The sequence below is a fragment of the Oryx dammah genome, unplaced genomic scaffold, assembly GCF_014754425.2.
Source record: "Oryx dammah isolate SB20612 unplaced genomic scaffold, SCBI_Odam_1.1 HiC_scaffold_5, whole genome shotgun sequence".
Lineage (NCBI taxonomy): Eukaryota > Metazoa > Chordata > Mammalia > Artiodactyla > Bovidae > Oryx > Oryx dammah.
The window spans coordinates 104,390,515-104,417,838 of record NW_024070189.1 but is presented as its reverse complement, the minus strand read 5'-3'; the positions used below and the strand labels follow the sequence as shown (position 1 = coordinate 104,417,838).

The 27,324-nt window shown below is 54.5% G+C and overlaps 1 protein-coding gene across 2 annotated transcripts in view; it reads left to right on the top strand.

The window, feature by feature from the left end:
- The first annotated feature begins 4,885 nt into the window (after positions 1-4,885).
- Positions 4,886-27,324, top strand: part of WNT9A (Wnt family member 9A) — a 27,372-nt gene continuing 4,933 nt past the window's right edge. For both annotated transcript variants that reach the window (XM_040241318.1, XM_040241317.1), the window contains exon 1: positions 4,886-5,019. In XM_040241318.1, the coding sequence (XP_040097252.1) occupies positions 4,925-5,019 (95 nt within the window). In that variant the 5' untranslated portion in view covers positions 4,886-4,924. The remainder of the gene's footprint in view (positions 5,020-27,324) is intronic.

Genomic DNA, 27,324 nt, shown 5'->3' with positions numbered 1-27,324 from the left:
GCTAGGGGGCGTGTGGCATGAGTGATGGAGATGTTCAGCGTAACTGTGGTAGACAAGTGCGCCTCCAGATTTAATAAAAGCACATACAACAAAACACACATGTACACAGGTGAGTGCAGGCAGCAAGGTCAATGGATTTTGTTAATGCCAGTTTCCTGGTTTCTCATACTGTCCTATAGTTTGCAAGAGGTTATCATTGGGAGAGACCAGGTGAAGGGTACAAGCAGTCTCTTTATTATTTTTCACAGGTGCATGTGGACCTACCATTCTTTCAAAATAAGTTTTAAACATTTGAATAAATGTTAAAAATGTTTATTATGCATCCATCTCCAACACACATCTCACAGAGGGTGAACAGATGGTGTCCCACTGAAGAAAACACTCCAGGCCCATTTGGCATTTATCCCAGAACAGGTCCTGTGCTGGGCACTGCAGGGAAGGTATGTTCATGCTGGCCTGATGCTGGCCAGGAAGCTGGCTGGGATGCTGGATGAGGATGCTAGACCAGGATGCTGGCTGGATTGCTGAACCACGATGTTGACTGAGGTACTGGGCCCTTCCCTCGCCGGCCTGCAGGGGGCAGTCTGCCCATGCAGTCATACGGCCCACAGTGGAGGCTCCACACCCAGTGGAGAGCTGGGCTCAGTGTCTGAGTCCCAGCTGTGTGACTACCAGCTTTTTCTCTCTTCTCTTCTTTTCCTCCCCGCTCTTCCCATCCCTCTCTACACCTCTCTCATGCACACACACGCACGCACACACACTCACACACACACACACATGCATTCATGTGCGCCCCAGAGTCCATGAGCTCATTCTACCTATGGCTGGCAGACTGGGTGGGATCATTTCTCCTTAAGCTCTTTGTCCGGCTCAGTTTCAAATGACTCATGAGCGGCTTTCACCATCCCCTCCCAGGGAGCCCCCCTGCCTGGCCCCATAAACCTTCCCAGTTAGGCCCCAATTAGGTAATGTTTTCTGATAAGCAGCTGTTCACCCACTCCTTCCAGACCACCTGAGAGAACTGTCCCTGGTTCTGGGCAGTGAAACCTCCCCAGCCTGGCCCCTCTAGATCTTTCCCAAACCTCATTCTCATCTTGTTGCTGGCTCAGTGACTCAGGCCTGAAGAGTGCCTAAGGAGCAGGTGGGCATCAGCTGGGAAGGTGGGCCTCCACCTGGCCTCTATCCCTTCTCTCTGGCTCTGGCCCTGGGAGGAGGTGGCTGAGGAGGTCACTGAATTGACAGTTGAGGCCTTGCCGCTGCATCCAGACCCAGCCTTGAAGATGTCAGGTGGGCCTGGCCTAGGAACGTGTGGGCCTGGCCTAGGCTGGGGTCACGGTGAGCACTCTAGCTTTGCAGGAGTTTGCTGTCGTGCTAAGACCTGGGCAGCCCCCTCTGCCAGCTGGGCGTCAGTGTGCTCAGGACCTATTGCTGTGAGTGTTTCTGGCAGTTCACAGGGCTAGGGTCTCCATGAAGTTGGATGTTTGCTAAAGTGTCAGTGAGCTTTCAGAGCTTGTTTTTCCCCTCCTGGGGTGGACTTTGTTTCAGAGCACACACCTGCTCTGGTGCTGATCTGGTCCTCTTGGAGCTGTGCCCATCTGCCCCTTGGAGACCATGACTCCGGTTAGGAACAAGAACAGGGCAGAGACCACGCAGGTGGTCTGGACCATTCCGTGCTGTCCCTCACACTGCATGGGGTGGCTTCAGCCCCTGCACTAGTGACAGCTTGTTCTGCCTGGTACTCGGGATGTCCTTTCCCAGACAGCATGCCAAGCAGACCTAGGTGGCTGTGGCAGGGGAATAAGGAAGTCTCAAGCCCAGGCTTCTCCAACAGAAATATGGGACCACTTTGCCATTGGCCAGAGCACGCTATGCTGCAAGAAAAAGCTCTGACCTCCTGGGATAACACGGCCTTCTCATGCTGTGCTGAGGCCAGCAAGATTACCTGTGAGGTGGCTCAGCTGGTAAAAGCATGAGACTGGGGTCAGGTGTTCCTTCTCCCACCCCCGGGTGGCTTTGTGTCCTCGGGGCTAAATTGCTGGGTTCTCTGGGCCTCAGTTTACCATCCAGTGTCAATCAAACCATAAGCTTTTCTGTTAATGACTGTTCCACATTAACTTACCTTCCTTCTCCACATTGGGCACAGAGAGGCCAGGCCAATGCAGAGTGGCTAGGGGAGGTGTCGCAGGTGACCAGAATCTGCAAAGGTGGGTTGGGGCTTATGTGCGGGGAGGCAGGAGACATGGACACAGAAGTGGGAAGCACCTGGCCCCCTCTGAAGAGGTCTAGACTGCACGGGTGCCTTGAGGTCTGTAAGCAGGGCCACCTCGGTTTTTGTCTGCAGTACAGGAAGGCCCACCAGTGGTCACGGCAGAAGTACAAATGCAGGCAAGGGCAGGGCAAAGTGGTCAGACCTGATGGAGAGGTCTAAGGTCTGGGAGACTCCTGGGGGAGGCAGCCAGTGCCCCCAGGTCCAGCTGCAGTGGTAGCTGGTGGCACCACCTCAGTTGCTGCCATCACTCCAGGGGCGGCCCCACCTAGACCCTCAGGTGTATTCCCAATGTTACTATGTACCAGGTACTGCCACCCACCTCAGCCTTCTCCCATGCTGCACGGCCTAGCAAAGCCTGGTCCTCCTCTTCCCTGGACTGAAGGTGTCCCTGCTGATACGTGGGGGAGGCTTAGCACTCAAAAACAGGTGCTTTGGGGCCGCTCAGGCTGGCTGCAAGAGCCCCCATGCTGCTATGAGTTGGCAGCCCCTGATGAAAACCCTCATTCCCCTTCCACAGATGGCACTCGTCGTTCCAGCCCCCATTGCACTGTGCCCCACTCCCCGGTTGCTGGCTGGAGCCTCAGCTGCCCACCTCTTTCTTTGGGATTTGCTGGGTGGCCAAAGGAGAACCCTCCACTCCCCATGGAAAGAGACTCTATTAAGGCCTGCAGAGCCTTCCAGACACATTTACAATCTCACCTTTCACTTTTTTGGGACGCAATCTCTGTGCCTTTAAAGATGTCATCAGTCTGCGTCCCCTCAGCTCATGCCTCACGCTTCCGGGGTGTGGCAGCCAGGACTTCAGGTGGAGGCCTTGGGGGTTGAACTCAGACACTTGGAGGTACGGCATGACAGGCTGTCCCCTAGCACTCCAGCCTGGGTGGGCTGGAGCTGCTTTGGTGTTCTCTTTGCTGTGGCAGCCCTGTTGAAGTGGCTGAGCGTGGTGTGAGCAGACGAAAGTGTTGGAGAGCCCCCTCCTACATGGGGAGTCTCTGGGGTGGGGGATGACGTGAGGCTGGTCACACCCACAGAAGCAAAACCATGGGTGGAGGTTTCTGCAGCGTGACATTACAACTTAGAAATCTAAGACATTATGATTTCCTAGAGTTGGATGCCTCTCAGATGGGGAAATTGAGGCCCAGAGAGGAAGTGATTTGCCCACGCCCCATCTCCTCTCTGCCCTCTTTTCACCAGCCCAGCACTGGGAGGCCCCTAGGGAGGATGGGGTATGCTCAGTGGGTGGCCTTCTAAGGGAGGTGGGAGCCCAAGCAGATGTCGCTCTCCATGCGCCACTCTCAGGGTACATTTTTGGCCCTCCTGTTTTGCCTTTCACTTCTTGTCCTGGCTCACGTCACTAAGCAGTAGATCTTCAGAACCCATTAACCCAGCCTTTAGAGGTGCTCAGACCCCCAGACTCTGAGGTCACTGAAAGCAGCAACTCAGTACGGATGGCTGATAGAAAACTGTGCTTTCCCCTGCAGGCCCACGCCTTGAGGGCCCCCATAGTATTGGCCAAGTGGACCCATGGAGCCTCTACGGTCACCTGAAGGCTGGCATTTCGTGGACACGTTTCCCATATCCTGAACCTCAGAGCTCTCCCCGCTGTGGCTGTTGACATGGAGAAGCCCTGGCCCAGCGGTCTCTAAGGACTCTCCTGGAACCCATCCTGTTGTTAATTTGTGTTATCTATTTTAATCTGGGGTTTGGGTTCTCGGGCCCTGACTTACTTCAGCAGTGACTCTGCATCGTCTGTCCTCCCTGTCCCTGGCAGCTCCTATTGCCTCTACCCGTGCCAAGCCCCCTTCGTCCAGTCCTCACAGTAGAGGTTCTGAGAAGGAGGTCACCCGGGGATCAGCGCTGGCAGTGACCTCAGCCAGCTCCTCCTTCGATTTAATAGGGAAACAGAGGTCCCAAAAGGTCGATCGACCTGGCCGCCCCATCCCTGATCAGGTCGCCTCATTCCCAAGGCAACAAACCAGGGAGCAGCGCCCGTCTGGCCTCGCAAAGGCAGGGGCATCACCTGCTGGCTTGTCTCCCCTTTCACGGAAACTCCTCTGGGAGCCGACAAGCTAGCTCCAGCTCCGGGCTGACACCCGAGTCCCCCGCGGCACCACCCGCCTGAGTGCTGGCCAAGAGCTCCGCCCCGGCCCCGCCCCAGGTCACACCCCGCCCCCGCAGCTGCGCCAAACCTCCCACTTCCAGATTCCCCCGGCGTTCCCACTCGCTCGCTCCCACCCGGCTAGCCGCCCAGCGCCAGCCTCGCCGTCTTGCCCCAGGCCACCAGCACTCCGACTTGGCTCCACCCACGCCCACAGCCGCTCGGGGGCTTGTTCCCTTCCCCGGGCCCCCGCCGCGCTCCCGCCCCTTCCGGCCGCCCCGGTGCCCACCCGCCCCTCGCGTGCCTCGCTTCCCACGCGCGAGGCGCGCCCCGAGACCCGAGTGGCCCGGAGGCACCAGGGCTGGGCTGCGCGCTGGCTCGGATTTCGGCCCGCCCCCGGCGCCGGCGTGACCCCTCCCCGGGCGCGGGCGGGGCCGGGCCAGCTGGCCGGCGCCCCGCCCCCGGCCTGGCGCTCCGGGCGCTATAAGAGGGCGGCGGCCGCGGGGCGCCCAGCGCGGGGCCGGGAGCGCGATGGTCAGCCGCCGCGGCGCGGCAAGATGCTGGATGGGCCCCTGCTGGCGCGCTGGCTGGCCGCGGCCTTCGCGCTGACGCTGCTGCTCGCCGCGCTGCGCCCCTCGGCCGCCTACTTCGGGTAGGTGCCTCGGCGGCCCGGCGGGCGGGGCGGGCGGGCCCGGCCCGAGGCCGGCGCGGGCGCGAGGGCGGGGGCGATCCAGGTGCGCGGGGCGCGGTGCCCGGGCTAGCGAGGGGCGCCGGGTTGCCTGGAGCTGTTTGTTTGCGGCGCCCGCGTCGCTGGGTTCGGGAGTCGGTGTCCCTGTGGCACGGCTCACGGAGAGGGGCCGGCGTGCCCGACTGGCTGGCGTGAGGCCCCGGTCCTTCGTGACCCCGGAGCCGTAGTCCCTGTGGCCGCGCCCGCGGCCGTGCGCGAGGCTCCCTGCGGCTGCGGGACCAAGCTCTGGTTATCGGCTGCCTTTGGCTGGGATTTCTAGCCAAACGTCTGGAGCCTCCCTGGCCCCTGCACACCCACCCGCCTTGCAGTTTCCCCCTCCTTTCTCTCCCCGAGAAGTTAATTTAACAACAACAAAAAAATACGTACAAAATCCAGATGTTCCTTGCACTGAGCCCCAAAGGGGGAAAAACTCCAGGCTGGAGGAATTTTATTTTTCTTGCGCTTTGCTTCTGACGTTCGCTCGGGCCGCGACCCGCGGGAGCGCGTCTGTGGGACCTCTCTGGTGCGCCGGGCCCGGGCGGGCTGTGAATGCTGCCTCCAGCCGCCTCCCGGGTCGCTGCCCCGCGCGCTTCTCCGCAGCAGCAGTTTTTGTGGTTTTGGCTCGTCTCTCCCCATCGTTCTTTCCTGCCCTTCCTGGTTCCTCGCTCCCAGATCTGGGATGTCCTGCCAGGCGAGCTCTGGGGACCCTCGCTGTACTCTGCAGATGGGCCCCCGAGGTTTGTGTGGCATCGTGTAGGCAGCCCTCCGGCTCTCCCCAGCCGCCCCGCCTGCTGCCCCCGTGCCACTCCTGGAGCGGAGGCCACCCTCGAGTCCCGCCCAGACCCCGTCCGGGGTGCCTTATGCCCGTTCCGGGCTGCCGCCCTGCGCCCGTTGTCACCTGTTCCCTCTCCCGTGGACCAGGCGCGGCGCGCAGCGGCCTGGCCGGCAGAGGGCCCCGTTGGTCCAGAAATGTGGCACTGCCAGGGCGGGGAGAGGCAGACTGGGCGAGAAGCCCTGCAGGTGTATCCTGTTCTCAAAGAAAATAAAATATTTTCATGGGAAACTTTCCCTTTGTGTTTTTCTCCCCGCGCCCACTTCTCCTGTTCCCTTCTCCTGGGTTGTCTCTGAGGGTCAGCTCCTTGTCTTCTTACCCTGGAGACCCCACCCCGAAGCCAGGGCTGTGGCTGTGAGTTTGGCCTGCCTGGGGCTCAGGCTGTGCAGAGGCTGGCACGCCCCTGCATGCCATCTGTGCAGCCTTTGCCTCACCCTCTCGGGCAGAGGGAGGGTCAGAGGCTGGCTGTCTGGCTGCAGGTCCGCGGTGAGTCACGATGGCCTGTCAGCCAGCTGTGCCTTTGCGCTGTCCAGGCGCTGCCGTGGGTCCGCTCACCAGGCTTCAGACACACCCTGGGCTCGTCTGCGCCACTCTGCTCTGTGCGGAGTCCCTGCTGCCAGCTTTTACTCTCCGGGAAGGTCGGATCCACAGGGTGGTTTTCAGGGTCCTGGCTCCCATCCTTCACCCCCACCCCTGCAGCATCTCTCTTTCTCCCTGTTTTCTCTGCGCTTTGTACCTCCAGGGAAATCTCCTTGATAACCCCCAGGGGCTGTGTGGCAAGTTGAGAGGGCTTGGCACCCCTGCGGCTTCTCCAGCTAGCCCTTTTGGCCCCGCTTTTAAATCCCAAAGGTCACCTCAAGTGGGCTCCTCAAGTCCTGCCCCATGGAAGACTGCCCCAGAGGAAGAAGCTGTGCTTGCTGTCCTGGAGGGTACTTCCCCTCTGTCTCCTCCACACCAGGCAAGAGAGACAAGACTCAGCTTGGTGGACGAAAGTCCTAGAGGTGTGGCAGGCTCCGTGCCAGCTTAGCAAGCAAAGGAGGGAAGGGACCTGGTGCTGGAGTCCACTCAGGATAGCACAGGGCGTAAAGACCCAGCCTCCGGCCGGCAGTGAGCAGCTGAACCTGGGTCTGGGGCTTTTTCTCCTGGCCTAGTAAAGGGACAGCAGCCAGAGGGTAGGGGGAGGAGGAGATGGCCCAAGGCAGGCAGGGCTGGGCCAGAGCCAGGGGGCCTCCCTGTGCCTTGTGCTGGGCTCCCCTCCCCACCCCAAGTACGGAGGGAACCGGGGAAGGAGCTGGGATCCAGCCCTCCTCTCCCTTCCCCCACTCTGAAAGCTCTGCCTGGCACAGAGGCGCACAGGCAGGGCAGCTCCAGTTACAGCCCAGAAACCCGGAGAGGCTGGCCTGGGGGAGGATCACGTGGGCGGTGGGAGCCCTCCCTGCCCTGGCCCCCCCACCCCCCTCGGCCTGCAACCCAAGCCGCCCTGCCTCTGCTGTCCTCCTCAGCCTCTGGCCACCAGGCTGGGCCCTGCAGGTCATCTGCCTGCCACGGAAAAGGGGCTCCTCTCCTGCCAGGCCTGAGCCTGCTTTTCGGCGTGATTAGCAGGTGGTGTTTCCATCTGATTCTCCTGGGGCTACCGAGATGTCTGTGCTCTGGGGGACTAGACAGCTTGGCCTGATGCCCTCTTGGAAGGAAGTGGAGCCTGGCTCTAAGCAGGAAGAGGCTGTCCCAAGGGCTTGCGGCAAGTTTGAGATATAAACTTGGACACCCCTCCTTGCCACCAACGACCTCCCCCCCTTCCCCCTGCCGCCCTGTCCTACTCCGTAGATCTGGGTGGGCTCTCCGGTACTCAGCTTCTCTCTAGGTGTTATCCTCAGGTGAGAATATGGAGGTAAAGGGTGGGTCATGTATGCTGAAAGCTGCTCAGGAAGGGATGCCCCAGACCCTGGGGCAAGCTACCCTGGTGCTTCTCTGAGCCTGGAGTTAGGGACTAGGGCTGGGATTTGGGGTTCTGTGCCAGCCAAAGCATTGCCTGGGCTCCCTGGCACTTTACTGCCTTTTTCTTAGAGGTCCCATGTGCTGAGCCAGCCCCCAGCAGAGGCCCCTAGGGAAGCTGCGAGACAGGCATCCAGGAGCTGCCCAGGCGAGTGGAGGCCTGAGGCTTCCAAGGTGATTAATCTTCAGAGGAAGCAAGAAGGGGCACAGTGAGCACTGAGGCTCTTCCAGGTGTTGGCCTCAGCACTCCATGTTATACTGGAAGCATTTGCAGGTTACCGAGGGGGAGCAGGGCACTGCTGTGAGGTCTGTGGGTTTGTCCCAACTTTCTGCTCCAGGCAGCCTGGAGGCCTGCATGCGTGAGGCAGCACTGGCATGGCATTGAGGGCTTCCCTAGTCTATGAGAGGTGCTGGCGGTCAATTTAATTGGCAGCTGAGGTGCTCTGGACTGTTGCGAATGGGGGGCGAGTGCTTTTTGTTATTGAGATGTAACTCACATCCTCTCTATTTATTAGTTGATGCGTACAGTTCAGTGGTTTTTTAATACATCCACAAGGCTGTGCAACCAGCACTGCTATCTAATTCCAGAACATTTTCATCACCCCAGAAACTTTATATCCCCCTCCCCCTCCCCCAGCCCCTGGCAACCGCTAATCCACTTTCTGTTTCTGTGGATTTGCCTGTTCTGGACATTTCATATAAACGGAATCATACCATATGTGGCTTTTCGCATCTGGCTTTTTTCACTGAGCATACTGTTTCCAAGGTTTATTCACATTTGTAGGAATATTCAGTGTATCGCTCCTTTTTGTGACTAAATAATATTCGACTGGATAGGCATGTCACAGCTCTCTTCCGTCTGTTCATCTGTTGATAGGTACTTGGGTAGTTTCAACTTTTTGGGTGTTGTGGATAATGCTCCCATGAAAATTGGTTTACAGTTTTTGTGTGTGTGTGTGGACGTATGTTTTCAGTTTTCCTGGGTATATACCTAAAAGTAGAATTGTTGGATCATATAGTAATGCTGTGTTTAACTTTTTGAGGAACCACCAAACTCTTTTTTCGACAGCATCATTTTACATTCCCACCAGTAAGAGGGAGGGTTCCAATTTCTCCACATCCTTGCCAATGCTTCTCTGATTCTAAAAAAACATTAAAAAAAAAAAAAAAGTTCTGGCCATCCTGATAGACTTGAGGTAGTATCTCATTGTAGTTTCCATTCACATTTTCCTGATGACTGGCTTCCACAGTGTTTCAGAAGGTAAAGAATCTGCCTGCAATGCCGGAGACCCAGGTTCAATTCCTGGGTTGGGAAGATCCCGTGGAGTAAGGGAATGGCTACTTACTCCAGTATTCTTGCCTGGAGAATTCCATGGGCAGAGGAGCCTGGCGGGCTATAGTCCATGGGGTTGCAAAGAGTCAGACATGAGTGACTAACACTTCCCTGATAGCTTGTGATATTGAGCATCTTTTCATATGCATAGCGGTTATTTGCAGTGTCTACTTTGGGGAAATGTCTATTCAGTTTCTTTGCCTAATTTTTAGCACAGTTGTTTGTCTTTCTGTTGAGACGTAAGAGCTCTTTAAATGTTCTAGATCTCTTCTTGGATTGAGGAGAGCCCGTTTTCTTGACCTGTGAACCAGCATGCTGCCTCTCACCCTTTCATAAAGGATTTGCATCCATGGGCCATCAAAGCAGGTCTCCCTGCTTGGCCCCGGTGGACTGTGTGGGCCGGGGTGAAGGTTCATTTGCTGGGATCTGGTCTGGGATTAGGGCTTTGGCGCAGATTGGGGCTAGCTGGGGGCCCTGGCACTGTGCTTAGGGGCTGCTGTCGTGGCGTGGGGTGGTCTCTCAGTGTGGGTCAGGGAGGGTCAACCTCCTCTGCTTCTCTGAATACTGAGCGTTGGGTTCAACTTGGGGTCCTGTGTGGCCACATGCCTGCTGGCTGCTTCAAGGAGAGGCTTCCAGCTGGTCCCTGGAGTAGAAAGGAGAGAAGGTTTCCAGGGCAGGAGGAGCCAGCCTGATGGTAGAATGATGAGGCTGTATGGTGAACCAGTGAGTGGACAGGGGGTAAGGCAGAGACCTGTTGGGGTAATGAAACAGCCCTCGCGGGGGTTGGGGGGGGGGCGTCTGGGGGTGGGGCTCCGGAGACCCAGAGTCCACGGGGGTTATGGAGGGGCTGGCAGAGTGAGAGGTGTCTCAGGTGATTCCTTGGCCAGGAGTGGTGGTGCTGTAAGGTAAGTAGGAATTCGGGGAGTCACGGGGGCTTGGGTGGCAGGGCAGGTGCTACCCACAAGAGACCCACCTCAGGACAGACACGCCCAAAGAAGGCCGCCAGGCAAATGGCCTCTGGGGGAGAGACCATGGGGAGCAGTGCGCTTCGGAGGGTCAGGAGAGAGTTGGCTCCACTGTGAGCTGAGGCTCAGGCGATGGGGCTCTGTGCACAGGGTCCAGGGCAACTGAGGGGCTGGCAGAGAGATTGCCTGTGCCCCTTGGAAGTCGCCCTGTGGGTTACTTTAAGCGTTCTAGATCTGTTCTGGGACCGAGGAGAACCTGTTTTCGTGACCTGTGAGGCAGCATGCTGTCTCTCATCCTTTCATAAAGGAGCTTTTACAACTCAACAGGTAAACAAACAACTGAGCTGAAAATTAGGCAAAGAAACAGAATAGACATTTCCCCCAAAGAAGGCATTACAAATAGCCAGGACAGCGGGCGAGGAGGGCTGGGGGTGGAGGCAGCAGGCTGCTGGAAGGGCCTGGCAATGTGGGGAGGGCTTCCAGGGACAGGAGCGGACGGGGATGTGGTGGACGGGCCGGGCTTCCTGCCTGCAGAGGAAGGGAGATTCTTTCTGGACTTGTGGTCTCGGACCTCTGTGGCCAGCAGAGGGACCAAGGCGTTCCAGTTCCCCAGCCTTCGGGTGCAGGGCGGACATGGGGAGGCAGGTGGGAAGAGCAGGTGGGGGCGGCCGAGGGGATCCCTTAGTGGGCTGACTGCCTGTTGCCTCTCTCGTCTCCAGAGTCTTCCTTCTCCTGTCCAGTCTCCTCTCCTCTGGGGGTCTGTGGACTCCCAAACCATTGGCCCCTGCCTCCCTCACTGTCCCCTTCTGTAGGCTCGTGGGGGCTCCGCCCTGGCCCCCTAACACAGAGGCAGGTGGGAGCATCAGGGCAGGCCTGCGCCTCGGGGCTGGGAGCCCATGTGCACAGGCGGAGGGGCCCGAAGCCTCCCGGTGGGGCCTGAGGTGAGGAGGAAGCCGCCGCCATCTGGCTCCCCTCAGCTGTGTGAGCAGGTGTCCCACCACAGCCGGCGGCCGTCTGGACGGGAGGACAGCTGGCCTAATCTCACCCTGTCCTCGCCACTGTGGTCCAGGCCCTGAGTCCCGGGCCACGGCACGAGCATGATCCTGCCCAGCTCCCAGGGTGGCCCCAGACTGAGGCTGGTGCCCACCGCCCACCCCAGGGGCCTTGTGGTATCAAGGACAATAGAAACGTGTGGGTATTTTTTCTCCTGGAAAAGCATGCGTGCACATGATTCCTCCTGGGGAGCCGTGGGCCCTGAATTTGGGTCGGAGCGATGAGCTGATAACGGGCCTGGCTTGGCTTTCCTGGCTGCAGAAATGTGGCACCTGTCAGCAGGGCGGCCCGCAGTCCCCTTAATCCCAGCCTGGGGGGCACCAGGCTCCCATTGTGGATTGTCCCAGTGGTAGGGGTGCCCCTGCAATGCCCACCCTGGCGGAGCAGGCTGCAGGAGGTTTCAGAGGAGGCGCAGTTGGCGGGGAAGTGACTACGGCCAGGTCCCTGCCTCCTGGGTGGGGAGCAGGACTGTCCTCACGGGCCTGCCCCTCCTCCAGGGTGGCCTCAGCTGTTGCCTCTTTCAGGAAGCCACAGGACAGCCCAGCAGTATCACCCTTTACCTGTGGTGTAGGTCCCTTGTGGTGTCTTCTCCAGACTTCACTGGGCTGGCTCTTCTAAGTCCTGTGGGGGAGCCTGTGTCTCTTCCGCTTCCTGTCTCTGCACCCAGGAGTCTGGGGTGGGGTCTGAGGTGCTCGTTCACCAGGTGGCCTGGCTCTCTGCTCACCCGACCTCCACCACGCCGTACCCCTACTTGCTGGCCGGACCACTACACCTTCCAGTACACGGGTGGTGGGCTGGGTGTCGCAGACTTGAGGCACTGGGTCCTGAATGTTGGACGGAGGCTTTGTGGGCCATGTTACTGTGGGTGCTGAGCTGAGGGCAGAGGGCTCTGTTGCAGCTCCCAGGGTTGGGGGGGGTTGGGGCATGTGGTTGCCCAGGTCGCAGAGCAGGTCTGAGCAGGTATGTGGAGTGGGGCTTGGTAGCACGGTCTGGGTGATGACCAGCCTGTTTTCCTGCCGGGGCTAATGATTAAGGGACATTCGTGGGCTGGGCCAGGGTCTCCAGAGGAGGACAGCCCCACTCTGGACAGCGTCGACCTGGGTGGTTTGCTGGCCATCTGGCTCCGTGACCTGCAGGCACAGTCCGCCATGCTCCCCTGCTCCTCCCAGTGAGGTTCCTGGCTGGCCTGGCGCCCCTAGCCACAGGAGGAAACCCGGCCGCCCAGCTGGCAGGCCCTGTACCTCGAGACCAGCAGCCGGACGAGGGAATGGAAAAAGGCAAGCCTCAAGCTGCGTTTGTTTTTCTTAGCGATACCTGAGGTAGACGTGGCCAGGGAAGTGGTCTGGCCCAGGAGCAGAGGCCGCCAGGGGCTCCCAGACCAGAGCACAGCAGCCTGGCTTCCGCTGGGACAGAGCAAGCAGCGGCGGCTGCCCCAGGCCACCCCAGGGCGGGGTGTTGCTGACGGCTGTCCCAGCGTCCTTCCTTTGTGTCTGGCGTGGTGCTGGGCCCCCGGGAGGCCAGCTCCGGGAAGGAACCTGGTCATCACATCGATGCTGGGAATGGTGGGGTGGGGGCACCCTGTGATTCTCCAAGCACCTGCCCTGAGTCTCCCCTGTGCTTTGTAGCAACCCCAGCGTGAGTCCACAGCCGTCTCTGAGGCCTGGGGATGTGGTGAGCAGGGCACAGAGGTGGGCTGGCCCCTCGAGTCCCTGCATGAAGCCGCTGTAGCCCATCTTCTCCTTGTGGCAGGCAGTGAGTCTGGGGGGTTGCAGGCAGCTGTGGTCGCTCTGCTGGGGGCTGCTCTCCAGTGTGGGCTCCATCATCCTAGTCTGGAAAGGGCACAGGTATCTGGTGACCCTTAGAGTCTTGGGGGGGGGGGGCCCCACGAGTTCTGCTCACTTCAGGAGCCAAGTGTGGGTGGGGGAGTTTCTGTGAGGCTGGTGGGCGGTGCTCCGGGTCCCAGGTAGCTGAGTGTGCCGAGCCCTGGGTCTGCCAGCTGACTCCCTGCAGGGCCAGGCAGTTCCCTGGAGTAGCTGGTCGGAGATGGCGCTGGGGGCCGACCAAGAGCCCTTTGTGCCCTGGAATGCTAGGGCCCCCTGCGATGCGGAGATCGGGGCCTGACAGAGGTAACAGCCGTCCTGGACACGGAGTCCCTCTCACAGTGTGGCCTGTACACAGGAGGCTTCCCTCCCGCGCTGCTCCCTGTCGTCCCTTAGCAGGGCATCAAGTGAGGGTGGCGCGCTTGGGGACCCCGGGCTCTGGTGGGGTCTGTGTTCACCCCCACGTGCTTGGGTGGGAGGCGGCAGGCCACGGGTAGATGGAGGGTTAATCTCAGAACCGGTTCTCAGCACTGGAATTTGTTTTGAATTTGATTCACACAGAAATTAAACGCTGTCTGGTGGGGCTGAGGTTTCCTTGGCAGGGTGCTGTGGCTTCTGGAACTCTGGCCTGCTCTCCTTCCGTCCGCCCAGCCCAGGGTCTAAGCTCCCCCGTGCCCCAGGAGCTAGGTTTGCGGGCAGGGTGGCCCTTGGGATGGCTGGGCCTGTTGGCAGGAGGAAAGGCAATCAAAATCTGTGCCCCCCCACCCCCAGCCATGAGTGGGCAGGAGTTAGGTGTTCTAGGGGCTGAGTGGTGTAGGACCAGGGTGGCCCCAGTGCCCACATGGGCCAAACCTGCACACCCCCTCTTCCAACGGTGTCCAACCTGCCACCTGGCTGCCCTGGAGGGCAGATGTGAGGATGTGTGACTGGTGGGGTGCTCAGAGGGGCTGGCCTCGTAGTCTCCAGGGCATAGTCTTGCATGACAGCCTCAGGTCTGGTCCAGAGGGTGTTGGGCATCCTCAGCTTGGCTCTGTCTGTTCTGGGTTCTTTCCTGCTCCCCCAGGGCTGGAGTGGGGGTCTTTGCAGAGCTGGTTGGGATTGGAGGGTGGGCCCTCAGCATTGTGGGACCTAGTCCAGGATGATCTGGTCTCAAGATCCTTACCTTGATTACTTCCACAAAGACCCTTATTCCAAATAAGGCACATTCTGAAGTTTCAGGTGGGTGTGAATTTTGGGCACCTTTATCCTCTGCTTCAGGTTATTCCTACAGACAGTTCCCGAATATGGTGACCAGCATATGGACAGAGGTAACTTGGTGTGTGAGGAAGTGCAGCCAGGGCCGTGCAGAATTGATGGCAGCAGACCAGTAGACAGAGCGCCCCACACTGAATAAAACAATTCTCACTGTGCTTTCAGGAGTAAGATAAGCTAGGGCATGTGTAAGGGATGAGAAGCCACAAAAACTGACCCAGCAAGTTTGGGAAAACCAAAGAGAACTGGGGGAAAATTTAAGTAATAGACTGATTTGAAAGCAGGTTAGAGACAGTTGAAGAGAATTAGAAAATTGTAAGATAGGTCAACAGGAGTTACACAGAGTGTGGCATGGGAAGGCAGGTATGTGGCAACAGAGGATGAGAAACCTAGGGATATGGTGAGGAGGTCCTGCTCGCTCCAGCAGAGGCCCAGAGGTAGAGGAGAAGGGGAAATTGACAGGGTGAGGTCTGGAGAGAATGGCTGAAAATTTCCTAAAACTGATCAGAACAATTAAGAAGATTCAAGAGGCCCAATGTCTTTCTAAGCAGGAAAAAAAAAAAAAAATCATGCCATAACATAACAGATTGCAACTGCAAACCACGAAAGCAGTCTCCAAAAACAAGATATAGATCACCTTCCAAGGATTATCAGGCTGACAGGTGACTTCAGAACTGAGAGCAAAACCAGAAGACCGTGGGACCATCCACTTGGTGCGTGAAAAGAAAATGACTGCCAGCCAAGAACTCCACGCTCGGTGAAGATTACTGTAAAATGACGGTGAAATAAAGACATTTTCAGGCAAATTGAGAGTTGCTCTGAAGGAAACACTGACGGTGCAGTTTAGGCATAGGAAATGACCCTGCATGTTCCAGACATAGAAAGGAATGAAGAGCAAAGAGAAAGTCAAAAAGAGGGAAGGGATAAAGGAGCATTGAACAGCTTCCTGTTGGGTCCTGAAAGTAGAACTAACATACCCAACAGCATATAATTCCAGGAGTCAACAAGATTGACTCAGGGCTCATGTTACTGAGAAGGGGACAGTCCTGACCAACATGGAACATGGGTAACTTACAGACTCAAGTTGTAATTTTGAGGGTAACCATGAAAATAATGGAAATATGACTTCAGGTTAACAGAAGGAAAAGCAGGGTAATAAAAATAACCCAAAAGAAGGCAAGAGAGGAGGTAAAAAGGAATGGAAGAGGCATGGCCAGCAGAAAGGAGAAACAGATCCCAGGACCCCAGTGGCTGAAATGCTTCAGGCATAAGGCTGAGGTGATTGGTGTTGTGGGATCTGGATAAGAGATACATGATGTCAGGGTAGGGACATAAGAGGATGGGGGAGAACGCACCAGCTTAATGGGCCGTAAGGGAAAGAGGGAAATGAGAGAGAGAAGAATGCACTGTGACTCAGGCTCAGTACAGTGATCTCAGCTGGTCACTGGAAGGGCTGCATCAGGCTAGTCTGGTGACCTGAAACTGCCATAGTGGTAACTTAAATGCATATTTTAGAAGTGGAAAGACACTTGAAAGGACTCAGCAAGTGCCCGTCACCAAAGTGGGGGAAGAAAAGGTAAATTGAGAGAAAATTAAAGTAGTGCAGAAATTGACAAACAAATGTGTTCTACGAATAGATCCCTTTTTAGGACGAAGGTCCCAGAAGCATCTGAGGAGAGTAACCCAGTGAAGAGGAAGCTCAGAGTGCTAGGGTCTGGCGATGGGAACATTATCACGGATTCTGCAAGCAAAAACAAAGGAATGTAATGAGCAGTTCCATGCCGATAAATACGCACATGCAGAGGAAATGGAGAAAACAAAAAGAGAAACAGAAAAGATTCAAGATTTTAAAATATTGACTAATGTTATAGTAAGCAAAAAAATTGGGTCATTGGGACTGGAAAACAACCTGACTGTGCCTCAAACGATTAAACCTGGAATTGCTCTATGACCCTGCAGTTCCGCTCCTGGGTATTTACCCCTGAGAGATGAAAAGAACACGTGTGCTTGAATGGTCACAATGGCCATTCAGTTATGAACAATAGCTGAGAGCGCACAACTCACAAGTGCCTCATTTGAGGTGCAGGAAAATAGAATGTCGTATATCCACACAATGGGAGACTGTTCATGTGCGACAGCATGGATGGGTCTGGAAAACACTGTGATAAGTGAGAGAAGCCAGTCACAAAAGGCCACACGTTGTTTGATTGCATTTTCAGGAAATGTCCAGATCAGGCAGACCACAGAGATAAGAAGGTAGATTGGTGGTTGCCAGGAGTTGGGAGAGGGGGAGAGGGAGTTGATAGCTGAAGAGTACGTTATGCAGTTTCTTCTTTGAAAAAATACCTTTATTAGGCGTTTATTATTTCGGCTGAACTGCGTCTTCCTTGCTGTGCATGGGCTTTCTGTGGTTGTGGTCAGCAGGGGCTACTCTCGCATTGCCGTGCATGTGGATCTCATTGCCGCAGCCTCTCCTGTTGCAGAGCACAGGCTCTAGGGCCCTTGGGCTTCAGCATTCGGGGTGCATCAGCTGAGGTGCTCTATGGCCTGTGGAATCTTCCCGGACCTGGGATTGAACCTGTGTCCTCTGCATTGTAGGAGGATTCCCGGCCACTAGACCACCAGGAAAATCCTATAGACTTTCTTTTTAAAACAATGAAAATATCCTAAAATTGACATTGTGGTGTTTGCACATATCTGCAAATGTACTACAAATGTTGAATTGTGTACTTTAAACCGGCAAGTTTTATGGTAGGTGAATTATATCTCAATAAAGCTATTTTTAAAAAGGGGAAAAAAGAAATTGGATCAGAAAGAAAATCTTTCCACCAAGAAAACATCAACCTGCATGGCTTCATGGGAAGTTTCACCAACCAGTCAAAAGGGCGTGATTCTAATCTAACAGAACTCTTCTAGGAAATTAAAAAAAGGACAACTCTTGCTAAGGCACCAAAACTCAGCAGGAAGAGCATGGGAGAAGAAAATTACAAGCACGGATGCACATATCCTAGACAAAACATGATTAAGTTACATAGCAATACAGAGAAAGGATAAAACCTATCATGGCCAACTGGGTTTATTCCAAGAATGCTTAATGTCTGACATTAGAAATATCAATTAGTGAAATTCCTCAGTTTAACAGATTAAAGGAGAAAAATCACACATCAAAAGATGCAGAGATGACATTTAATAACGTTCGACATCCATTTGTGATTTTTAAAAACACTCTTAGCAAACTAAAAGCAGAAGGGAACTTCTTTAACTTGCTACAGGGTGTCCAGAAAAACAGCTGACCTCATGCTTAGTGGTGAAATGGCAGAACCTTCCCTTTTATGATGAAGAGTCAGACAAGGATGCCTGTCATCAGCATTGTCTGAACCTGAATGATGCCAACTGTCTTAACAGACCCTGAAGTGTGGTGGGAGTTGTTTCTCTCGGGTAGCAATCATGTTCTGGCTCTGTGAGGGCGCTGATTCCTGGCCTCTGGCCTCATCGTACCAGCTGTTAGGGTGCTCTTTTGTCCAGAGTGGGGGTCTGGGTGGAAGGAACGTGAGTTTGGGCTTGTGGAGGGGAGATCAGCAAGGATGGGGGTCCCCACTTTTGGTGGTGCTGCCCAGGATTCTCTCCTCCACGTCATGACCACACATGCTGGCAAGGGCACTGGATAGCCTGTGCTGGCTGGGGGCTCTGGAGCTGGGGGTCAGGAAGCTGGGCCCCAGAGGGGAGCTGGCAGATTCTGCACAGTTGTGCTGCTGGCCTTAGCCCGCGTAGGAAGGCAGGAAGAATCACACAGTAAGAAAACATAATAAAAGTCTCTGCAGACGGCATGATTGTACACGGAGCATCTGAAAATCATCAGAAGTGAATTACAGCACGTAGCAGGGTCACCAAATACTAAATCAGCATAGGGTCAGTTGGATTTTTTAGGTCAGCAACAGAGAAGACTGACTTTTATAAAGATATTTTATTTTTACGCAAATGGTGGTAGTGGTGAAGAACCCGCCTGCCAATGCAAGAGACATGGGTTCGATCCTTGGGTTGGGAAGATCCCTTGGAGGAGGGCATGGCAACCCACTCCAGTATTCTTGCCTGGAGAATCCCATGGAGAGGGGAGCCTGACGGGCTATAGTTCATAGGGTCGTAAAGAGTTGGACATGACTGAAGCAACTACGCGCACACACACTCTGGAAAACAGACTGAGCCTAATACAGGGTCACCCTGTGGGGGGCTGTGAGTCTTTAGATGTCAGTCGGGGAAACTGGAAGACTTCAGAGAGAGTCAGGAAGAATTCTGAGTAAATGGAGAGAGACTGTTCTCACCAGTGGAGACTTTCAGAATTGCACACACAGCAGTCACAACCGTCCCGGCAAACCCTGTCACGTGTGTGCAAATACAGAGGCAACACGTGACCTTGGAGTCTATTGGAAGGTGCTCCTGAAGGAATACCAGTAAAACGTCAGTCTGTGGACAACTAGCCCAGCAGGGGGGAGCCTGGGAATGACCACACGTGAGGCTGCCGTGACGTTGCAGAGCAGTGAGGAGACAGGACCTTTAGGACCCTGAGGAAGGGACACTGGCCCCACCAAGTTTTTTTGGGCAGATGTTGGCATCAGCTGGACAGAGAGCTGGATGTGTACAGCAAGTTGGGGAGCTCTTGGGGGATGTTCGGGAGATTGTTGATGATACTGGCGATAGGAGCTGGGAGTGCCCGTGCACAGGGCTGTTGTTTGAGCTGCATGAGAGCTGTTTTCCACAGCTGTGCTACTCCCTTCCATGTGTTTACTGTATCTCTTGAAAATACTCGAGTGTTGTGAAGTGCCAGACCAACGTTTGTATCTCGTTGTTTCTTCCTGGGAAGTAGGTCCGGCGTTGGAAGAGGCCAGTTGGATGGAGCAAGGGCAGCCAGCCTTGGCTCAAGTCCTCCATGGGCCGCCCGGGCAGGCTTCTGTACCCATCCACTCACCTGTCTCAGCCCTCCACGGGGTGGGAGGGGCAGCTATGTCGAGCACAGTGGCAGGTATACTGATACGAACAGCTGGGTGTTGGGAGGAGCTGTGCTGTGCCGAGTGGCCTGGGCGCTTTCTGGGCTGGAGATAGGCTGTGTTGGCAGAGGCTTGCTGCTCCAGGCTGGACTGCGGGGCTGAGAGCCTGTGGGGGGTGGGGGCTTCTCCAGGCCACTGGTTTGGACTTTGTCATTTTGAATAGGCCACATGTGCGTGGGACAGCATGCGAGTGGCTCACAGGCCCTGGGGGAAGGATGAGGCTCCTCTGCCCCGCGCCGTCTTTGTCTTGGGTTGCCCCAGGCACCCACACGTGTGCACACAGGCCCTCTGCAGATTGAGGCCTGTACTGTGCGCTGGGTGTGCACAGCAGGTGGGCTGTAGCTCCTCTGAGGGCTGCTGAACACTGGGGTGGATGGGTCCCATTTATTCAGCCTGTCTCCCGTCTTTGTGAATAACAATCAGTGCTTTCAGTGTTTCTGCACGACAGCATGGGCTTCCCTGGTAGCCCAGCAGGTAAAGGATCCACTTGCCAGGCAGGAGATGCTGGTTCAATTCCTGGGTCGGGAAGATCCCCTGGAGAAGGGATAGGCTAACCACTCCAGTATCCTTGTGCTTCCCTGATGGCTCAGACAGTAAAGAATCTGCCTACAATGCGAGAGACCTGGGTTCGATCCCTGGGTTGGGAAGATCCGCCGGAGGAGGGCATGGCAAGCCACTCCAGTATTCTTGCTTGGAGAATTCCATGGACAGAGGAGCCTGGCGGGCTACAGCCCATGGGGTCACAGAGTCGGACACGACTGAGTGACTAAGCAGCATTGCATTGGGTAACACGTGAGTGACATATGCTTGTACGTTTCTTTCTTCTTGCTGATATTAATTTTTTTAGACTTGTACTTTTAAAGACTGTGGACCATTTTTAAAGTCCCTTATTGAATTTGTTGCAATATTGCTTCTGATTTTTTTGGCCACAAGGCATACGGAATCTTCGCTCCCTGATCAAGGATTAAACCCACAACCCCCTGCATTGGAAGGTGGTCTCTTAACCACTGGCCTACCAAGGAAGTCCCTGCTTGTACATTTTAAGATAACATATTAATATATGGTAGCTATATTTCTAGAAGGAGATTGGTGGTGAATTTTTGTAGGTGTGTGTCAGTCCAGAATTCCAGCCAAGGAGGAACACCTCTTTCCCTGTGTCCTTGACATTTTCTTATCAGATACTGATCTGTACTTATCTGATGAATGAAAAATAACTGATCAATATAGTTTTCAGTTCAGTTCAGTCGCTCAGTCATGTCTGACTCTCTGTGACCCCATGAATCGCAGCCTGCCTCCCTGTGCATCACCAACCCTCGGAGTTCACTGAAACTCACGTCCATGGAGTTGGTGATGCCATCCAGCCATCTCATCCTCTGTTGACCCCTTCTCCTCCTGCCCCCAATCCTTCCCAGCATCAGAGTCTTTTCCAATGAGTCAACTCTTCGCATGAGGTGGCCAAAGTACTGGAGTTTCAGCTTTAGCATCATTCCTTCCAAAGAACACCCAGGACTGATCTCCTGTAGAATGGACTGGTTGGATCTCCTTGCAGTCCAAGGGACTCTCAAGAGTCTTCTCCAACACCACAGTTCAAATGCATCAATTCTTCAGCGCTCAGCTTTCTTCATAGTCCAACTCTCACATCCATATGTGACTACTGGAAAAACCATAGCCTCAACAAGATGGATGTTTGTTGGCAAAGTAATGTCTCTACTTTTTAATATGCTATCTAGGTTGATCATAACTTTTCTTCCAAGGAGTAAGCGTCTTTTAATTTCATGGCTGCAGTCACCACCTGCAGTGATTTTGGAGCCCTAAAATATAAAGTCTTACACTGTTTCCCCATCTATTTCTCATGAAGTGATGGGGCCAGATGCCATGATCTTCGTTTTCTGAATGTTGAGCTTTAAGCCAACTTTTTCGCTCCCCTCTTTCACTTTCATCAAGAGGCTTTTTAGTTCCTCTTCACTTTCTGCCATAAGGGTGGTGTCATCTGCATATCTGAGGTTATTGATATTTCTCCCGGAAATCTTGATTCCAGCTTGTGCTTCTTCCAGCCCAGCGTTTCTCATGATGTACTCTGCATAGAAGTTAAATAAGCAGGGTGACAATATACAGCTTTGACGTACTCCTTTTCCTATTTGGAACCAGTCTGTTCCATGTCCAGTTCTGACTGTTGCTTCCTGACCTCCATACAGATTTCTCAAGAGGCAGGTCAGGTGGTCTGGTATTCCCATCTCCTTCAGAATTTTCCACAGTTTATTGTGATCCACACAGTCAAAGGCTTTGGCATAGTCAATAAAGCAGAAATAGATGTTTTCTGGAACTCTCTTGCTTTTTCCATGACCCAGCAGATGTTGGCAATTTGATCTCTGGTTCCTCTGCCTTTTCTACAACCAGCTTGAACATCAGGGAGTTCACGGTTCACGTATTGCTGAAGCCTGGCTTGGAGAATTTTGAACATTACTTTACTAGCATGTGAGATGAGTCCAATTGTGCAGTAGTTTGAGCATTCTTTGGCATTGCCTTTCTTTGGGATTGGAATGAAAACTGACCTTTTCCAGTCCTGTGGCCACTGCTGAGTTTTCCAAATTTGCTGGCATATTGGGTACAGCACTTTGACAGCATCATCTTTCAGGATTTGAAATGGCTCAACTGGAATTCCATCACCTCCACTAGCTTTGTTCGTAGTGATGCTTTCTCAGGCCCACTTGACTTCACATTCCAGGATGTCTGGCTCTAGATGACTGATCACACCATCGTGATTATCTTGGTCTTGAAGATCTTTTTTGTACAGTTCTTCTGTGTATTCTTGCCACCTCTTCTTAATATCTTCTGCTTCTGTTAGGTCCATACCATTTCTGTCCTTTATTGAGCCCATCTTTGCATGAAATGTTCCCTTGGTATCTCTGATTTTCTTGAAGAGATCTCTAGTTTTTACCATTTTGTTGTTTCCCTCTATTTCTTTGCATTGATCACTGAGGAAGGCTTATCTCTCTTTGCTGTTCTTTGGAACTCTGCATTCAGATGCTTATATCTCTCCTTTTCTCCTTTGCTTTTCACCTGTCTTCTTTTCACAGCTATTTCTAAAGCCTCCCCAGACAGCCACTTTGCTTTTTTGCATTTCTTTTTGTTGGGGGTGGTCTTAATCCCTGTCTCCTGTACAATGTCGTGAACCTCCATCCATAGTTCATCAGGCACTCTGTCTATCAGATTTAGGCCCTTAAATCTATTTCTCACCTGTACTGTATAATCATAACAGATTTGATTTAGGTCATACCTGAATGGTCTAGCAGTTTTCCCTACTTTCTTCAATTTAAGTCTGAATTTGGTAATAAGGAGTTCATGATCTGAGCCACAGTCACACTTGTTTTTGTTGACTGTATAGAGCTTCTCCATCTTTGGCTGCAAAGACTATAATCAGTCTGATTTCGGTGTTGACCATCTGGTGATGTCCATGTGTAGAGTCTTCTCTTGTGTTGTTGGAAGAGGGTGTTTGCTATGACCAGTGTGTTCTCTTGGCAAAACTCTGTTAGCCTATGCCCTGCTTCATTCTGTACCCCAAGGCCAAATTTGCCTGTTACTCCAGGTGTTTCTTGACTTCCTACTTTTGGATTCCAGTCTCCTATAATGAAAAGGACATCTTTTTTGGGTATTAGTTCTAAAAGGTCTTGTAGGTCTGCACAGAACTGTTCATCTTCAGCTTCTTCAGCGTTACTGGTTGGGGCATAGGCTGGATTACTGTGATATTGAATGGTTTGCCTTGGAAATGAACAGAGATCATTCTGTCATTTTTGAGATTGCATCCAAGTGCTGCATTTCGGACTCTTTTGTTGACCATGATGGCTACTCCATTTCTTCTAAGGGATTCCTGCCCACAGTAGTAGATATAATGGTCATCTGAGTTAAATTCACCCATTCCAGTCCATTTTAGTTCTCTGATTCCTAGAATGTCCACTCTTGCCAACTCCTGTTTGACCACTTCCAATTTGCCTTGATTCATGGATGTAACATTCCAGGTTCCTATGCAGTATTGCTTTTTACAGCATCGGATCTTGCTTCTATCACCAGTCACACCCACGGCTGGGTATTGTTTTTGCTTTGGCTCCATCCCTTCATTCTTTCTGGAGTTATTTCTCCACTGATCTCCAGTAGCATATTGGGCACCTCCCGACCTGGGGAGTTCCTCTTTCAGTATCCTATCCTTTTGCCTTTTCATCCTGTTCATGGGGTTCTCAAGACAAGAATACTGAAGTGGTTTGCCATTCCCTTCTCCAGTGGACCACATTCTGTCAGACCTCTCCATCTTGACCCGCCTGTCTTGGGTGGCCCCACACGGCATGGCTTAGTTTCATTGAGTTAGATAAGGCTGTGGTCCATGTGATCAGATTGACTAGTTTTCTGTGAGTATGGTTTCAGTGTGTCTGTCCTCTGATGCCCTCTTGCAACACCTACCGTCTTACTTGGGTTTCTCTTACCTTGGACGTGGGCCAGGAGTCGTAAGAGACATGGGTTCTGTCCCTGAGTTGGGATGATCCCCTGGAGGAGGAAATGGCAATGCACTCCAGTATCCTTGCCTAGAGAATCCCATGGAAAGAGGAGCCTGGAGGGCTACAGTCCATAGGGTTGCAGAGTCAGACATGATAGAGCAACTGAGCACCTGTGGGTCATTTAAAATTACTTTGGGGGCAGTTTTAATGAATAATACATCCGACACCAGTGAATTTTGTGACCACCAACATTGTGAAAACTAAGAAGTCTCCAATTAGCCCATTATGTTAAAAAGCATCTCATATATCAAGGTAGCTGTCCGCTTAGTCTTCCTCTGATTAACTCACTGACATTTCAGAGAGCGGGGGGCTGGTGAGACTATAGGTAGTTTCTTGCCCTAAAACTAAAATATAGTTTTATTTTGTGTTTTTTTTGAGTGAAATGCAAATGTTTTTAATAGCTAACTGTATTTCCTTCCCTTGAACTGTATGTTCATATCATGTATTAACAGTTCATTCCTTAGTTATTGATCTAGAGGGAAAGATACAGCCGTGCCCACATATGTACACGCACACATGCACATACCCACGTACAAGCAAAGACATTTGGCCCTTGGCCTGGAATATGAATGCAGCATTTCCCCCGATCTCTTGTCTGTTGGTCTTTGGACTCTATACTACTTTTTTCTGTGCAGATTCTTGTATATTTCGTCAAATGTATTGAATTTTCAAGGTGTTTTGGATTCTGAGTCGCTCTGATAAAGGCCTTCCTGATTCTAAGAGTGTTTTATGAGCCTCTGATCTTTCCTCCAGCACTTCTGCGGGGTCCTCTTTGTGGTGGGGTTTCTGTCCTGCTCAGCCTGTCGCTTGTCCCATCAGCCCAGCTCACCTGATGGCCGCCCTGTTCCCTGTACCTCACGCATTGTCCCCCGTACCCCTCATCCGGCACCTGCATGAGGGCTTGTCCTCTGTTGCTGTGCTCCAGGCTGTAAGCTCGCAGGCTGGCCACACCGTGGTCACCGTGATTGTTAGGGGCCCTGGAACCCTCATAGAAGAGGTGGGGACAGGCTGCCTTGGGATGAGGGGTGCCAGGGGATGAAGCAGTGTTGCCCCACTGGGTTCTAGCCTCACGCCTACCATGGGAACCGGGTGGTGGCTCAAAGGAAAGGCCTGGCCCTTGGGCCTCCAGCCTCAGCCATGTGGCTACATGGCTGTCAGATGGACATTCCTGGACTTGGACATCCTTCTGCCCAGAACAGATGTAGACACCACCTGGCCTGAGGAAAGGCTGTGGCTGTGTTTATGGAGCTGCCTCGGATCCCCTGATGGGCATGCTGAGGTTAGATGGGAGTGGAGCTACCTGTCTATGCAGGCTGGCGAGTCAGCTCCTCATGGGCAGTGTGAACCCAGGCTAGCACCGAGTGGGTGGGAGGCCCTGAGTCCTGTCTCCATGTGCAGGATTTGGACACAGGTGCTCCCGCTGCCTCCTGGAGGACTGGCAAGCAGCATCACCTGCCACTTGTCTCCCTCTCCTCATCCACACCCACAGCTACCCTTCCCAACTCTGCCCTAAGTTCCCCCAGGATGGCTCTGGCAGTAGGGGTCCTCTTGGATGCCGAATGTTTTGGCAGTGGTGGGAGCTCGGTTAATCTGGGGGAATCCAGCCTGGGGGATGTGCTGGTGGGAGGCTACAGTGCTTTAGCTGTGTGGCACGCAGTTCTGGGCACAGCTGTTAGCATTCCTGTCTGGGGACAAGTCTCCACCGTGTGAGCTGTCTTTGTGTAAGGAGTGGGGCTTTCCCGGCTTCCAGCCCCGGGTCCTCCGGCCCCTGCCTGCTCCCTGCCCTGGTGTGGCAGCTGTCCTCAGGCAGGGGCCCGGGAGTCCACAAAGCCGTCCCCTGACGTCAGCTTCTGCCCCACCCCCGTCTTCTGAGGCACGACATCCTAACACTCGGTGAGGGGTGCAGGTGACCAGGGCCTGGCATGTGCCACTATGCCTCCGATGCACTGTCTCCACTCCAGGCTCGTGTGTCTTCTCCCTGACGGCCTCACTGCTTCCGCTTCCCACTGCTGCTGAGTGGCCCGCAGAGGGTCTGTCCGCATCTCAGGGGCCTTTGGAGCTTCCCTCCTAACCAGCACCCACGCGGGCCTCCCACCGCATACCCAGGAGCCTCCTGATTCCGAGTGTTGCTTACGGGGAGGGGAACAGGCTCTTCAGCACGGACTTGAGCTGGCAGGGCTGCTGCTCACCCACCCCCTCAGTCGCAGGGTTGGGAGCAGGTGCCACCTCTGCTCACTGGTGCAGCAGTTCTCGGCACTGTGGGGAGCAGTGCCAAGGCCTGGGGCGGGTCTTCTCAGGGTGCCCACCACGGCCTCGCTCATGTGGCACCTACACGTGCAGAGGTGGGGGTAGCCGTCCTTCCTGCCGCGCACCCCTAGACCTGACTGGTCTGCTCTGGCCATCTGCTGGCTTCCTTGCCCAGCTGCTGCCTGGGCCTCAGCACCCTACTTTCCTGTTCTCAGGGAGCTGATGAGTGAGGCGAGACAGGCGACTCCTTCAGAGCCTGGGGTCCAGGGGTCTCTGAGCAGGGCCAGTTCTGCTTTGCACAGACCCCACCCTTACCCTAAGGGTACATGCAGCAATGCCCCTCCCCATGAGGCAGGGCAGGGCCTGCTGAGGTGTGTGTGCAACTACCCAATGCTGTCCCCACAGAAGCCTCAGCCTGCAGCCTGAGTGCTGCTGTCTGCTCAAGGGTGGGGTCTTGGGGGCCCCGCCCACCGCCCTGCCCCTGCAGCTGGAGACCCCGCCCACACCCTGGCCCCTGCAGAAAGCTGCAGCTCTCTTTGTCCACCCAGGGCCAGTGTTTCCCGGAGGAGTTTTGGAAGGACAGCAGCAGTGGGGATGGGGCATGGTGTGGGGCTCCAGTATCTGTGGACTCCGGCCAACCCTGTTTCCTGGGTTTGGCTGGCGTGAGAGATGGGGGGTGGGCTTGTTTCTATGATGCCCTAGTAGGGGGCGCTGAGCCCCATCCCCATCCAGGTGGGCACTTTTCCCTCCCAAGGGCTGAAGGTCTGGGTGGGGCTGGCTTGGACGTATCTGGATCTCAGATGTACAGTTGTCTGTCTGGGGACACTGAGGCCTGTGCTTCTGTGCACAGAGCAGGCAGAAGGCCAGGGCCAGTCAGTCCCTGGATAGAGCTGGTGGTAAGGAGTTAGGGCAGGAAGGTCAGACAGCAGAGACCGGCTCCAGGCCTGGCTCAGCCTGGAAGGGGGATGGAGGTGCCCCAAACCAGCAGCTACTTCCTGAGTGCTGCTCAGGTCCTGGGCTGTGCGCCTCCCGAGTGACACTCGGGTCGTGGGCTGGGGCCCCTTGAGCGCCGCTCGGGTCCTGGGCTGGGGGCCTCCCGAGCGCCGCTCGGGTCGTGGGCTGGGGGCCTCCCGAGCGCCGCTCGGGTC